Genomic DNA, 15,098 nt, shown 5'->3' with positions numbered 1-15,098 from the left:
TTGGAATAGTGGCTTAGTGAAAGTCTAATTTCAGTGTCTGCTCAGTTTGGTTACCCATAGAAATAAATCCTAGTAAGAGTCTAGAACAAAGAGAGAATGTATACTTCCTAAGAGAGCATTGGTATATATTTCTCTCCCTATATCATGTTCATTGAACATCTGGGCATATAGTGTTCTGTGGCTGGCTCTTACCAGGTTTGAAACTCAAGAGCTGGTCAACAGGTAGATTGCTCCATTTGGATGGGAATACCTGCTGTGTTCTTGGAATGGCTCTTCTACTAATTTCCATAATATGTTTTTTTTCCCAACATCTAAAAAAGAAATTAACTGGGCCATCTTCTGGGACAGTAGTCTTTCTGAGAAATGTTTGAGGAGACAATCTCCTTTGGCTATTGGGATGGTATTGATAGGTTGTCTCTTTGTATGCACCCAAGTGGTTTTGTGGGCCGTTGGTCTCTGGGGTGGACTGGCTAATCTTCCACTGTTCTTGATTCTCTCTGTGAATCAAGAAAAATACAGGAATTGGATTGTATGCTGTTGGATTTCATTGGTTTTGTGTTTGCCAGTGGTTTAATATCTTTATTGCTTTTTTTTCCCCTCCCTGATACAGAGAAATTCTCATTGGGTCCTCAAGGGACATTTTGTCACTTTAATATTTAATAAAAATTAGTGTTACGTCCACCAGGGTGCAGTCTTTCCCAAAAAAAAACCACAGTGGTCAGTAACTGTTCAATGCACCTGTTCCTTGGAAACCAGATGAATTTATTTGTCTATCTTATTCTCATAAGATCACGCTATCAGGAGAAATGGAGAAAAAATGTAAGATGTGTATTAAAATGACAACCTCAGTTTCAAAAATTTTAAATATCCTGAATATATATGAAATGCTGGTACATTTTATAAATTATTTATAAGTGTAAATGCAGCAGATTTTGTTTTCTTGGAGTTTTTTGGGGGTTTTTTGTTGGTTTTGGCTTTTTTTTTAATTGAGATTCAATAGCTGTAATCAGGAAATGGAGATGTGAATACTTAATTCTTTTAAAAATTAAAGGGCATCACTACTGCTTCTAGTACCATCCACATTAGGTAAAGCAACTGCTTTCAAGTTGAAGGAACAAGCTTTCACAACGCTGGCAGGAGGAGGACTAAATTTTTGCTGGTGGAGACAGAATACACACAAAGCCCTGGAAAACTTCATTTGCTTTTATTTTTTCCCCGTCTCTGTCCTCTTCCTTCCAGCTGCTGCCATCGCCAGGACTGTCAGAGATGAGTAGCACTCCATTTGACCCTGCAGAGGTGGTGAGCAGGGCAGAGGGCTTCAGGGCCAGAGGCTGCTGCTGAAGCTGGAGGGTTGTCTGCGTGCAGCAGCCACAGGCTGGTTTCCATGTGACTCACTGGCTTTGCAAACCAAGGAACAGTGCCCTGAACTAAAGCAGAATCTGTTTAACATCTTATGTCACTAACACAAGATTTTGAGCTATCTTTTCCTTATGCCATGTTACAACAAGAAGAGGTTGCTATGGCACTTCAAAGTCTAATGTTTGTACAGCAAACTGGTCTGAATTCAGAGATGACCTTGCTTGGAGCAGGGTGTTGGGCTCTGCAGGGGCCTCCTGAGGTCCCTTCCCACCAGAAGGATTCTGTGACTTTGCTTCTTGTGACTACCCTCACTTCGTATCTCATTTTAACCATTGCCTATTATATTTATTTGTTTCTCAATATTGTGCAAATACAAGCTTTCTGATAGCAATATGTACTCAAGGGCTTCAAGGTACTACTTCACAGTAATCTTTATACTCAGACCCAGTGAAAAATGAATGGGATTCCGAAGTATCAATTCTTCCTCATACCAAGCTCATTCAGAGTCGACGGGGGGGGGCAGAGTAACGAAAGTCATACTAAACTGAAAAGCTTGAAATAACAGTATTTTTTTTCCCTCTTGTTCTAGGTTATGCATTAGATCCCTCCATAGATAACCCTGAAGTTGCTACCAAGTATATTGGTTCTGTAGAAGAAGCTGAAAAAAATCAAGGTAATTAATTCAGAATCTCATATAAATGACTTGTAGCTGATCACTGTTTTCATTTCTTCTTTACTAAGAAATGGAATAGGTATTAGCAAAGGAAAGAATTATGGGAGATGTACCCATGTCCAAAGATACAATAAAGAAAGATGTGTTGCAATGGAAAGAGGATAGAGAGATACTGGAGTGTTTTGTTTTCTTGAAGTAGCAAACATTTCAGCCTGTCTTGACAAATTTCAAATAGGATTTGCAATGTGTAGTTGCACAAATAGAATTTATCTGTATATTTGAATCAGCTTTGTGGTCCTCTTAAATTCTGTCCTGGCTAAGGTGTCATGTGTCTTGCATTAGGATACCTGTATGTTGGGCTGATCACCGTAACTGTGCTACTCAGGAGAAAAGTGATCACTCTGTCTGCAACCTTTAGCACTCCTGTTGGGAGCTGCATATTATCTCTGCTTAGTGGAGTTAAGCTCTTTGGGTTATTTGGAAAAGAAAAACCATTGGAAGGTTGCCAAAGAGTAAAGGCATGGCATGCCACTGGGAAGATTGATACCAGAAGCTTGGGGTTTGTAATTAATACTTTGATACAAGATATTTTAACATTTTAAGTGACTTGTTTGACTTGGAAGACTGTAGCTGTGTAAACTTCATGGTTATGCTTTCCCTTGCATATCTTTTTCAAACATCCTATTCACATATATATACAAAGGTTCTTTATTTCTATGTCCTTTTCCTAGAATATATCCAAGGTTATTTCACTCTTTCCTTCCAAAGAAAGAAACTACTAAGATTAAATCATATAAAAAAATTAAAAATTAACCTTTTCATAATGGAATTTAGTAATTCATTTTAAGAAAACTCTTGATTAATGTACGATTCCTTCATATGATCACTGCTTCAGTTTTTACATTGCCTATTTTCCCCTTGTTTACCTCAAGCTCTTTTTGTCTCTTTTGCACTAAATGAGTATTACTGCTGCTCTAGAAAGACATCGTTTGAAAATTGCACATAGTTGTATATACAACCTTTTGAAAAACTTAAGAGATATTAATGACTTAAAGTTTACTTTTTCTGCCATATCTAAATTGTTTAATGGCTTTGACAAATGAAATTCTGAGAGCACAACATTTGTGAAAAGCTGACGTTTATATGAAAGAACAGGAAAATGTTTGGAGTCAGGTGACTGTCAATAGCGACATACTTTTTAAAAGGGCCTGCAGCAACAGGCCAAGGGTAATGATCTTAAGCTAAAAGAGGGTAGATTCAGACTAGTTATAAGGAAGAAATTTTTTTGCAATGAAAGTGGGGAAACAGTTTGCCCAGAGAGGCGGTGGATGCCCCATCTGTGGAAACATTCAAGGCCAGGTTGGATGGGGCTATGAGCAACCTGATCTAATTGAAGATGTCCCTGCTCATTGTAAGGTAGTTGAATTAGGTGACTTTTAAAGGTCACTTCCAACCCAAACCATTCTATGATTCTATGAATTTTTACTAAATCAAAATGCACAGTTTTGGTTGAGGTTTGGGGAGACTTGTCTTATTTTCATTTTGAGGTAGGGGTTTTTTGAAAGTGTGAGGATTGAGGGTGATTAGAAGCCACTTGTGGACTCTACTGTCAAAAACTGCACTAATGAAAGTAGGAAAAGGGATGTATTCTTACAGTCTGCAGACTTATTGTTAAAAATTAATGGGTACATGCATGGTTAAATACACTAACAAACAATGACAGCAGTTAAAGTGGTTCCTCTGTTACTGTGCGTAGTTAGCGGTGTCCATAGCTGGAAAAGTGGGCAATGATTTGGCCCCTTTTGCTCAAATGGTTTTTCCGTTTTTCTGTTTGTATTGAAAGGAGAGATGGTGGTGGCTTTTTCTTTTAAAATTACTGTAGTGTGACCTGTGATGATGTATTTTGTGTTAGCAGTTAGGCAGTGTATTGTTTCCTTCTTCAGGTTTAACAGTGTTCGAAACAGGACAGAGGAAAATTGAGAAAAGAAAGAAATTCAAGGAGAATGATGCATCTAATATTGATGGTTTTCTGGGACCATGGGCAAAGTATGTTGATGAAAAAGAAGTAGCCAAACCATCAGAAGTAAGTACTGCTTTAACACAATAGGCACAAATTTTTAGTACGAAATTGCAGTGGTTTTAACAGAGATCCATCTGCACTAGTAGTTTGTCCAAGCAGAAAATCCATACTATGCTTTCAGGTGATAGGAACATTTAAGGTGACATGTCTAAATAAGGTATTCCAAATATTCTTCATTCTATTATTTGCATGACTGATTGGAAACAATATTTGTTGTATCTGTGTGTAGTATGTAGAGTCTGATTAAAAGGTGTTTATAGACAGAAGCAGCTTGAAAAAAAAAGTAAAACTTTATTAAAAAAGAAAAAAACAACCAAACAAAAAGCCCCAACAATACACCCTCCCCTGAACCCTCCAACCAACAGACATAGTTCTTGTTCAGTCAGTATTTAGCTGTAGTCTGTGAATAAAAAGATGATGATTCTTTTCAGTGTACATAGCTTTTTAAGCTATTGTTTTGATAAAGGTATTCTCTTTCTTGATGCTTAGAAATATTTCTAATCTCATTTAGCAAATAAATGTGTTCCTAGCAGTGAGTAAACAGCACCACAGTTCTAGATTTTGCTATGTGATTCTGAATGCTGTCTTTTAAAAAGATCATGTTTTATTTTTTCCAGGAAGAGCAGAAGGAGTTGGATGAAATAACAGCTAAGAGGCAGAAGAGAGGAAAACTAGAAGATGATAAACCTGGAGAGGAGAAGACTATATTACATGGTAATGGCATCTTCCTGCCTGTTCTCATTTTCTAGCTCGCTGTGTTTTCTTGCCTGCTGTGTTAATTAGTAAGGATGGCAGACAGCCTCAGTTTTGCTGAGGCACCTTGATGTTTCCGTATTGGAGATAATAGCACTCACGGGCATAGGCATAAAGGACAGGAAAAGAAATAAACTTGGACTAATTCCACTTCATACTGTGAAGAGCAGCATGGATATGTTGTTTTTCAGGGTTCTGGCTTTATTTATTTATTTTTAATGTTACTAGATGCATATATCCCTTTCCTATTTTACAGAGCAAACATAATGAAGTTATGAGTTTGGCTTAGTTTCAGCTTCAAAATTACTGTAGTTTTATGTGTCAGTATTCTCATTAGCATATAGTGCTTTGAGTTATGGCTTATACACAACTTAGAAAATCACTTGGACTTTATACTTCCTCAGTTGTTAATGTAAGTGTACTTGCTGCCAATTAATTACCCTATGGAAACCTATAGTATGTGGTACCTTCAAAGAAAATGGTTTGGTGAATAAGTAAAATAAAGTAATTTTTTGAAACTGTAACTTCAACTCCATACAAAACAGCCCTGCCTCATATTGCTTGGTGCAGATAGTTAGGTAAGCAGAGTCTCTCCTTGCTTACCCATTCCTACAACCAGGCTCACACGCACAAGCTGTGAGCATCCCTTCTTACGAGCGTTAAAGAAGAAGTGGTGGCTGTGAGATCAGCATTGTTGACATCAGTACTCATTCTGTTTATATAGATCATAGTAGATCATAGCAGATCATGAGAATATTTACTGAACAGTGTTGCGCATACAAACATGAAATTTTAACCATTGAGCTTCCTGTAGAGTAATTATCTTGTATCCAACTTCTCATGCTCCGTACCTGAAGTTTCACAGTGAAAGACCTTGCAATATAAACTTTAATTTTCTCACACACAAACGTTCCAGAAATATGCCATTTCATAGACATCTAATGTAAATATAAACACGACACAATGTAAATGTGGACACTGTGCAGGAGGTCACTTGTACAATCAAAACTACCATAGCAACATTCCAAACTGAGAAATTAATTTAATCAGTGCACAGCTTAATGTCATGACTATGCAGCATGTCTGCTCTGAAATAACCATTTCCATGCGCAGTCCAGCCCTGTATGTCTGACTGTCCAATCACTTCTTAAATCTAGTTCAAGAGCAGTTGTTGGCTATTGCTGACCAACATTGGTTCATGCTGGCCAAATGAATCTTTTTTTCCTTGATTTGCAATTCTGTTGTCATGACTGACACAGCACAGAGCTGGCCAGTATGAGAGTTGCAAACAAATGCCAGGGTTAGGGTTCCACATTCTAATCTATGAAGAGTTAGTGTAAGCAAACCCTTGTTGGTCGGGGGAACTCTCATGCCATTTAATGATCAGTAAGATGTGTATGAGAGATTGTCTTAATGTTCAGATTATCAGATTCCAAGCAGACTTTGCTGAAGTGACTTAATTTGATCTTAACTGATGTCAAATAAGATTCCATGTCTGTATCCTCTGAAGTGGGTTTTTCTTACCCCTGCCTCTCACCTCTCTCTCCACTTCACAGCAGAGCAGCTGTGTTGAGAAAAAGTTTAATTGTGTGTGTTGTTCAACCTTCCAAAGATTATAACCTCTTAAAATATAGGTTCTTGGATTCTCAGAATTCTGTGTTTGTCTTTTCAGTTAAGGAAATGTATGACTATCAGGGGAGATCTTATCTTCATGTCCCGCAAGATGTTGGAGTTAATCTTCGTTCTACAGTGCCACCTGAGAAGTGCTATCTTCCAAAGAAACAAATCCATGTGTGGTCGGGACATACAAAGGTAGGAATGTCTGTGAGCATACATCATAAAAACCCACTTAATTTTGTGTCTGCAGCTAGTAATTTCTATAAAACTGAAGCTTCAGTAGAAGGAAAGAGATTTTTCATCTTCACCACATTATGCATGTAATTGCATTACATATGCATTACATGCTCACACAAGGTGTTTGGCTGCTCAAATGCAGTTGTCTAGCTGCATATGCTTTTCTGTCAACATTGTGGTTTTCCCTTAAGGGGAAGAGTATTATCCAGTGAGTTCTGTGGGATTTGGAGTTATTTCCTGAACTACCATGTGAATAACTATAAAGCTAAATCTAGAGATTCATGAGAATTTGGGGGGGCAGTGTTTTTTTAATAGTAAAAGTACTTAAGGGCTATTTTGTATCCAACTTAAAAAAAATTACATGGTTTTTTTTATTATGATGCATCAGCTATTACCTTTGAGATGTGTGTCTTGTTAAGAGTTTTCTTTGATACTACTTAATATCCACAGTTTCTTCTTGTGCAAGAGATTGTATACATACTTTTGGTATTAAAAGAGTGTTTCACTGATCAGGCTTATACTTGTAAAGCTTATACTCAATTTGCTGCTTCTTTTGTCACTAATTTTCAGTATTGCTTGAGGGGAATATGCTGCACTGCAACAGAGAGCACCATAATACTTGAAAGCCAGAAGAAAGGAGGGCACAGGAAATGTTTTTAGCTTTTACCCTTTTTTAGTTGTCACAGATCTGAGATCTGCTTTACTTATTGCGGCATCAATGAGTTTAGAGCTGCAACTATCAGGGCTTTCCAGAATAACATCTCCTCCCCAAAGCTCTAGTCACTCCTCTGCCTATTATCCTATTACAACAGACTGATGCACAAAATAGCTTTTTCCTTCAAACAAGATGAATAATGAAATCGATGAGAGAAGCAAAAGAAAGATAGGTGGACAATTTTAGAAAACCTGGAGGATATAAGTAGACAGTAATAGGGAGGATAAAGTACCCAACTCCAGTCAGGGGTGGGAGGGTGGAACTGGATGGCGTATGAATAAAGTAATTGATAGGAAATGAAAAGGAGGAGCATCAAGCCATGAGTACTTGGGGGTTCCTTAGACTTCCTCTGAAAGGAGTACCTGAAATACAGACAGATGGGAAGATGCTGTGCTCAGGGAATCTGAGTTCAATAGGTAGGAGCCACTGATAGTATATGTAAGAAATTGAGCTGGCCAAAAAACTTTTTTTGTGGAAAAGTTCCTCACCTGCCCCACTTATAAAGGCTTGTTACACAGAAACAGCCACCCGAACCCTAAGTTTGTATTTATTTCCTGTGTTTACCGCAGTAAAGGTGTGAATATTGAAGGAGGCTACATGTACAGCTGTTAAAGTGAATCATTTTGTTGCCAATAACAATTGTTCAAAATGCATCACTGTTCTAAAATGGAATGTGGATAGGTTTTCTTTTCAGGATACAGTATCTGTATATTTTATGAAGATAAGCTTTAGCTTTTTGCTTGGAAAAGAGAGCAAATGAACTGAGGAAGTATCTGTTTAATTATGTTCTTATTTACAGGGTGTCAGTGCAGTTAGATTGTTTCCTCTGTCTGGGCATATACTGTTGTCTTGCTCTATGGATTGCAAAATTAAGGTGAGTTATTTTTCTGAATACAGACAGTGCATTTTAGGATACAAAAACATTTGGTATTTCTAACAAATACCTTTTGTCTTTGTTACTTTTATTTTTCTCACTTGATTTTTAAATTACAATTTCATTGGAACAAAGATATATATAATACATAAGGCTGTGGCTGTTAGAACAGTGTTAATCGTTTAGTAATAGCATTTAGAAGGTCACGAGTACCTCAGGGTATTGCCTTTGTTGTTATATTAATTCATTTTCTGTGAAGCCTAGTTTTATAACTAACAGTAGGTTTCTGCTGAAGTGTTTTACTGAAGCATTTGTGCTTTTGAACTAATCTCACTTTAGTCCAGCATATACTGTATTAGAAAGCTGATGTTGTTGGGATTTTTCAGTAGCAAAACCTTAAGTCTTTAAAGTTGGAATATTGTATGGGATTTTTAGTTATTTTAAGGGGGGTTTGCTAATAGGAAGGTGGGAGCATTCTTGTGAATTTCTGGATAGATAGTTGTGACTAATCAATAGATGTCATATGTTTGTGATTAATTTCTTAAAAGATGTTGCCATATATGTTTGCACTTAATTTCAGCATCACTATTGTTTAACAATTGACATATTTTCTCTCCATCTCTTTTTCCAAGCTATGGGAAGTATATGGTGATCGAAGATGTCTACGAACGTTTATTGGTAATAGTTTTTCTTTTAAACTGATTTATATTTAAAACAACTTCATGGAAGAATATGATTTAGGTTAGCTTAATAATTTATCATAGAGAGGACTTGTACACATCCAAGGCAAATGGTATTTGGAATGACCTTGGCAAGTAAGAATTGAAAAAGATGCAAGTTTTTAACGAAATCTTGTCATTATTCCAAGCAGTCCAATGTTGATGTGTAACATCTTACAACCTTTAAAACAAAACATTAGTGTATGACAATCATCAATAGTTTTTGCAAGATCCTTTCCAAAGGCAAAATCATGAAATTAAAATTGCCCCATCTTCATGCTGGAAACAGCAGCTTTCTGTATTTATACTGTGAGGGCATCTCATGCTCTGATGATCCCCCCTTAAGTAGGTCGTTTCCTCTGTGCTGAGTTTCTAGTGCAAAAGCATGGGAAATTTTTTTTTAGGTTCAGGTGCTGTCTTTATTCATGTAACAGGTGCTTTTTGAAGCAGATAGTTGAGAGAGAGAGAGAGAAATACAAACTTCTTAGCAGCCTTGAAGGCAGAACAAAAGCAGCTGCTTCTCTTTTTGAAATGGGAACATTTCTAGAACATTGAGTGAATATATGTTGAGTAACAATAAAGAAGTCTTTTTTCCCCTAATATTTCTGATGACAGGAATGTGGCAAAGATGATGGCTCAAAAAAGATTCTCTCTCAATAGACTGCTCTTACTGAACAGTCAAATTCTTTTTCTCTAAAGGTCCTTATTATCAACCAGATTCGCCTGTTATTTTGCTATATTTAAGTTACTGTGCCAGTATTTTAATTAAAGAGATTTACAAGTCTGATGTAGTGGTCAGATGAAGGTATTGAGCCTGAGGGGTGGCAAGGTTTCCACCAGATGAAAGCATTTTTAATTTTCTGATCTAATATGTCCCATATTTTTAACCTGTTTTCTAATTGCAAATGTTTCTCCTTTAAATGTGTCTTCTGTAGGGTTTGTCTCTCCTATTTTTCATTAAATGTTGACATTCGTTAGAGTGTTTTAAATTTCTCCTGAAATTCTGCTTATGTATCAATTTATGACACACAGTGGTTGGTTCTGTGCAATGTCTTCATTTCTCCAGTGCTTTAGAGGTGTGAGGGGTTTTGGGGTTTTATTCACATTGTTCTTTAGGAGTTATTTTTTTTTTTCACATGAATTCTTTACTAGTTGTCATGAAGAACTTCAATAAATGATTTTCTTGTTTTCTTTGCATTGTTAAACTGGAGCATTTAACTAGAGTTTTTGTTTAAATCCCCCCCTTCCAACAAATTAGTTCTAAGCATAAATGGATGAAAGTTTATCATTACATTTTTTTCTATTTTGTAGGACACAGTAAAGCTGTTCGAGACATCTGTTTTAATAATGCAGGCACTCAGTTTCTTAGTGCTGCCTATGACCGCTATCTTAAACTCTGGGACACTGAAACAGGTAGGCTTGTATTTGTAAACATTGTTATTTGGCACCATGGTTAATTAACAGTGAATATAAAGATATATTATCATTCAGGTTGTTTCCAAATATCCTTAATATTGTCTTGTAGCTCAGTGTTCAGCCTTTCATGACAGGGTGAATAGTCTTGTTTCCCCTTCATGTTTTGTTGTGGTCTGTAATGGTGCAGTTGACACGACCTACATACCTGTGTTTCATACACATTTTCATTTGAGAAGTTTGATAGTTATTTGTAATGCTAGAACAATTTTCAGAAAAAAAGACAACATTTTGATAAATCATTTAATTGCATGTTTACATCTACAGGGATAAAGTTACTCTTTAGACCTAAATATGCTTAATTTAGAAGAATTATCTCACTTTATCTTCCACTTCCTGAATAAGAATAGGAATAGGAAGAATAAGACTAGGAAACTGGGCTGCTGGTATAGGAAGTTGGAGGGTAGGTGTGATGCTTTCACACAACTGCCTTCCAGATGCGCTGTAACATTCTGCTACAAATAGTTTCTTAAGTTTCCTAAATTAAAGTGTCCCTACCCATAGCAGCAGGGTTGGAACCAGATAATCTTTAAGGTCACCTCCAACCCAAACCACTCTATGATTCTATGAAGTTAAAAAAATACAGGATAGATTTTGTCAATACTATTTTAAACTGAAGTCTCTTCCTAAGACAGGAAGTTCCCATGTGTGAAAAAGACATTAGCTTTCTGGGTTAGCAGTGCCACTAGTCTTATACAGATGATAGCCAAAAAGGTGTAAGTCAGATTCTTCAGTCTTGAGTCTGAATTCAGTTATTTAGATAGAGCTTTTGGATTAAAATGAGCTCCTGTAAGTTACAGATAACATGTAATCAGGTTATTTTTGGCTGAAGCTATGAGGGGAGGTCAGGGCTTTATTTTGCAGCTTTTTCTAAGCTTAGGCTTGAGGAATTCTTGCCTGAGTTTACATCTCTTGTTCAGAAGACATCTGATCCTAAGAAGGTGATGCTTTGCAAAGACAAGTGGTCAGCATGTGATATCCTGACCAATCTTTATCTTCTTGATATGTCCTGCTGACATCCAGGTTACTGAGCAGTCATTGTTTCAAAAGCTGTAGTAAACCTACAGAACAGTTTGTATGTGCACATGTTTATGCCGGCGTATGCGTACAAATGGGAAAGAAGGCCTAATCAAAGAGCAGAGCAAATTCTACCCTCTAATCTTCTCAAGGACTTTAAACCAAGTATTTTCTACTGTTAGTAAAGTATTTTTTATCAATATTTGCAGACAACCAATCAGCCCATAGAACTTTCAACCTGATGCACTATGAATGGCTTTCTGTTGCAGGGCAATGTATTTCAAGATTCACAAACAGGAAGGTTCCTTATTGTGTCAAGTTCAATCCTGATGAAGATAAACAAAATCTCTTTGTTGCAGGAATGTCAGATAAGAAAATTGTGCAGGTATTTATTACTGAGTATTTATTTCTTTAAAAGTTCTGGTATTTAGTAAAAAAACAAATTCTTATTCTGACTCTTTTACTTGCAGTGGGATATTCGAAGTGGTGAGATTGTGCAAGAATACGATAGGCATTTGGGAGCTGTCAACACCATTGTGTTTGTGGATGAAAATAGAAGGTTTGTGAGTACATCTGATGACAAGAGTTTAAGAGTCTGGGAATGGTAAGTTTAAAATTTTCAATTTTAACTTCAAGTATATTATGAGCAAACTGAGAATAGAGTTTATTTTTAAAGGTATACATAGCACATAGGCCGCTGGAGTGTACTGAGTTCTAGCTGACTGAGGAAGAGCTTTGAAACCCTGTTATGGCTAATGCTTGAGACACTTCATAGATTTCCTCTTCCCCAAAGAAAACCTAAGACAGCCGTATCAGCCTGAAGCATGCTGCACTCTATTAGTGGTCTCTGCTCTCTCTCCTTTCCCCAAGGGTGTATTAGTCATTAAATTAACCTTTTAAAGAAATGTTTGCTTTGTTACAGTTAGTGTGTGTTGGTTTTGAATGCTTTGAACTTGGATGTGCATAGTATTATATATATTTGGCCCATGTTTGAAATAACTAGTTCAGTGTAGATTCATTTCTGGTTTTCTGGTAATTTGGGTGTTTTTGGCAATCAATGATACTCACAGTATGAATACAATAGATGACAGAAAGGTGAGAGTCTGTCCAATAAAAAAATATTTTAAATGGCTTCCAGTTTTTAACATTTGACCTGGGGAGAAAACAGATCTCTCCTATCTGAAATGTTTTCCACAAGGTTCTGGGTACTAGGATTTTCAATTTTGGACGTTTAAGATTTCTCTAGGATTTGAAATTTCATTTTGAAATAATCACTCCCATATCTTTAGGTATTCATTTCCTTTTGGTGTTCACACATGCAAAGCTGTTGCATAATACAAACGCTAGTTCAACAGCTCTGTGACTAATCAGTTCCTTCCCAGCTTTTTTTTTTTTTTTCAATTTAGACAAGAGACTCCAATCTGTGGTATTGGAATGTTACCCAAGCAGGCAGCTAAATCCTCAGCATGTCTGTGATCGGCTGCTATCATTGCCAGTAGCAGCAGTGGGAATGACTAAAGTCTGGGAACTCAGGCTTAGGCTAGACATAAAATGCTGTCACCATATGCCACTCCGAGAGAGCCTCTGTTCAGTACTTCATAAGCAGACCCATGCGTTTACTGAGCTCCTTAAAGAAAAATCTTTACAATACCATGTCTGCTAAGGAATGTCTTCTCTCTGGTGAGTGGGAGGATGATCTCGCTTGCACAAATCTGCTATTTCCTTAAGATTGGATTGCCCTTGTTTTGTGAGCTTTGTGTTGATGGCTGAAATAAATATTGAAGTGGGTGGATTTAGTCACTCTGTGGGGAAGAGCAGGAAAGGCAAAAAGATTCTGGCATGGGAACATTGCAACCCAATTGTTCCAGTAGCAGAAGTTTTGTTCTTCTGAAGAAAAAAATATGTACTGAGCTTGTTGTACACTGAAGAAAGAGCTCCCTTGTTGAAATAATAGGGAACTCAACTGTAGGCAGTATTCTGTATTGCAGTTGTTGGGGATTTTTGTTTTATAAAGAGTAAATGTAATGCCATCTTTCTGGGCATGACTTGAAAACCTTTCCTCACAACCTGCCGTGTTCTATGTTAATCGGTCTGTAGGCATATTTCTATAATTTCAAGATCCAGATTTTTTAAATGCCTTAAAACTAAGTTAATACATTCACTAAGAAAGCTTTTGGAGCTTGAAAACTTCCATGGCAAATTCTTTCTCAAATCCTTTTTTCCTAAGTTCATAAGGAAAATTATTTGCTACTTTGGGTGATTTGATTACTGCACTTATTGGCACTTTTCTTCATATGTTCTTCAGCACAATATTTCTTCAGTATCCTACAGAAACAAAGTGGAAGTAATTATGACCTGAGTATGGCCTTAAAAGCAAGTAATTAAAAGCTGGTCTAATTGCTTGGTTTTAATTGTCTAGAGGAATTTTGTAGTGTGTTTTATAAACACTTTGACTTGGCCAGAGCTGGTAATGGGATGGTATGCCTGACTTCATCACAGTGAGGAACTTCTGAGAACTTAAATCTCCTTTTCCCAGGAGTTCATCCCATGCATAGGTTTCACTGTGCTGTGCACTGAATTGTAGTTAGTTGGTTGCCTAAAGTTCAGACTGCAAGTATAGCACAGACTCTTGCAGATTAAATGGTTTATTCAGGAATATTAATAGGAGTACTTGAAAATTTTTCTAGTTTTGCATTTCATGTGATTAGATATTAAAGTTGGCATGGATATGTGTGTATGGATTCTGTGTTCTCTCTTCTAGAAATGCAGTGTTATTTGTCTTTGCTTCATATGTGTCTGATCCTACTTGGATAAACAGTGAAATGATTTTGGCAGTTGACTTTGGAGGGTTTTATTTTCTTTTACCTCCAAGTCAGCCAGCAAAGCAAGAACTGTACAGTGGCAACAGCTATTGTGCTGACAGGCTTGGAGGCTTGTCACCTCTATAAAGCTATGCCCCTCAGCAGGCCTCTTCTGCCCATCATTCCTGGTAAAGATACTGTAGTCTCCTGAGAGAGCTCTTCATGAGGTGTAGGTCCCAAAACTGGATTGGGTTAGACCTGGGGAGTTCAGTTGGTTTGTTTTTCTTTCTTCTTTTATTAAAAAGATTTTTCTCTATCTCACTTAAGGAAGAAGTTGTATCAGAACCCCCAAATATAACACTTCTACATCTTGGCTAGCAGATACCACTTTTGGTATTTAAAACTTTTCAGCCTTTGAAATGCTATGAAGTGGGGAAAGGACTTGAAAGTATTTAAATTTTAAAAATTCACCAAACAGTATATCACATGAGATTTGAGGCTGGACACCCATGATAGCATTTGTCTTGATAATTTTTTTAACAGTTTTTTTTAAGAGAGCAGGCTGATAATACTTATTTAGCAATTTGGAAGTAAATGTGAAACATAAATGTATCTCTTTATTCTGCCTAATTGTTTAATGCAGCATATCCTGCAGCTGTCCTAAGTGTGTCTGGTAGGTATCAGAATAAAGCAGAGCTGGTGTGGAGAAGAAAGGCAGAGCAACCTGTGCTGCATTTAAATTTCTGACTGCAGTACAATTCAGCATTAGAGATGCATCTT

The 15,098-nt window shown here is 36.9% G+C and overlaps 1 protein-coding gene across 1 annotated transcript in view; it reads left to right on the top strand.

The window, feature by feature from the left end:
- Positions 1 to 15,098, top strand: part of CDC40 (cell division cycle 40) — a 39,099-nt gene that overhangs the window by 18,563 nt on the left and 5,438 nt on the right. Inside the window, exons 4-12 of the mRNA XM_051792341.1 lie at positions 1,949 to 2,032; positions 3,976 to 4,115; positions 4,730 to 4,826; positions 6,538 to 6,677; positions 8,234 to 8,308; positions 8,941 to 8,986; positions 10,339 to 10,440; positions 11,787 to 11,902; positions 11,988 to 12,121. Coding sequence (XP_051648301.1) covers positions 1,949 to 2,032; positions 3,976 to 4,115; positions 4,730 to 4,826; positions 6,538 to 6,677; positions 8,234 to 8,308; positions 8,941 to 8,986; positions 10,339 to 10,440; positions 11,787 to 11,902; positions 11,988 to 12,121 — 934 coding nt within the window. The remainder of the gene's footprint in view (positions 1 to 1,948; positions 2,033 to 3,975; positions 4,116 to 4,729; positions 4,827 to 6,537; positions 6,678 to 8,233; positions 8,309 to 8,940; positions 8,987 to 10,338; positions 10,441 to 11,786; positions 11,903 to 11,987; positions 12,122 to 15,098) is intronic.

Source organism: Manacus candei, unplaced genomic scaffold (assembly GCF_025592945.1).
Source record: "Manacus candei isolate 608988 ecotype Guabito, Panama unplaced genomic scaffold, ASM2559294v1 h1tg000034l, whole genome shotgun sequence".
NCBI lineage: Eukaryota > Metazoa > Chordata > Aves > Passeriformes > Pipridae > Manacus > Manacus candei.
The sequence above is the reverse complement of the archived record's forward strand: the minus strand, read 5'-3'. Positions and strand labels throughout refer to the sequence as shown.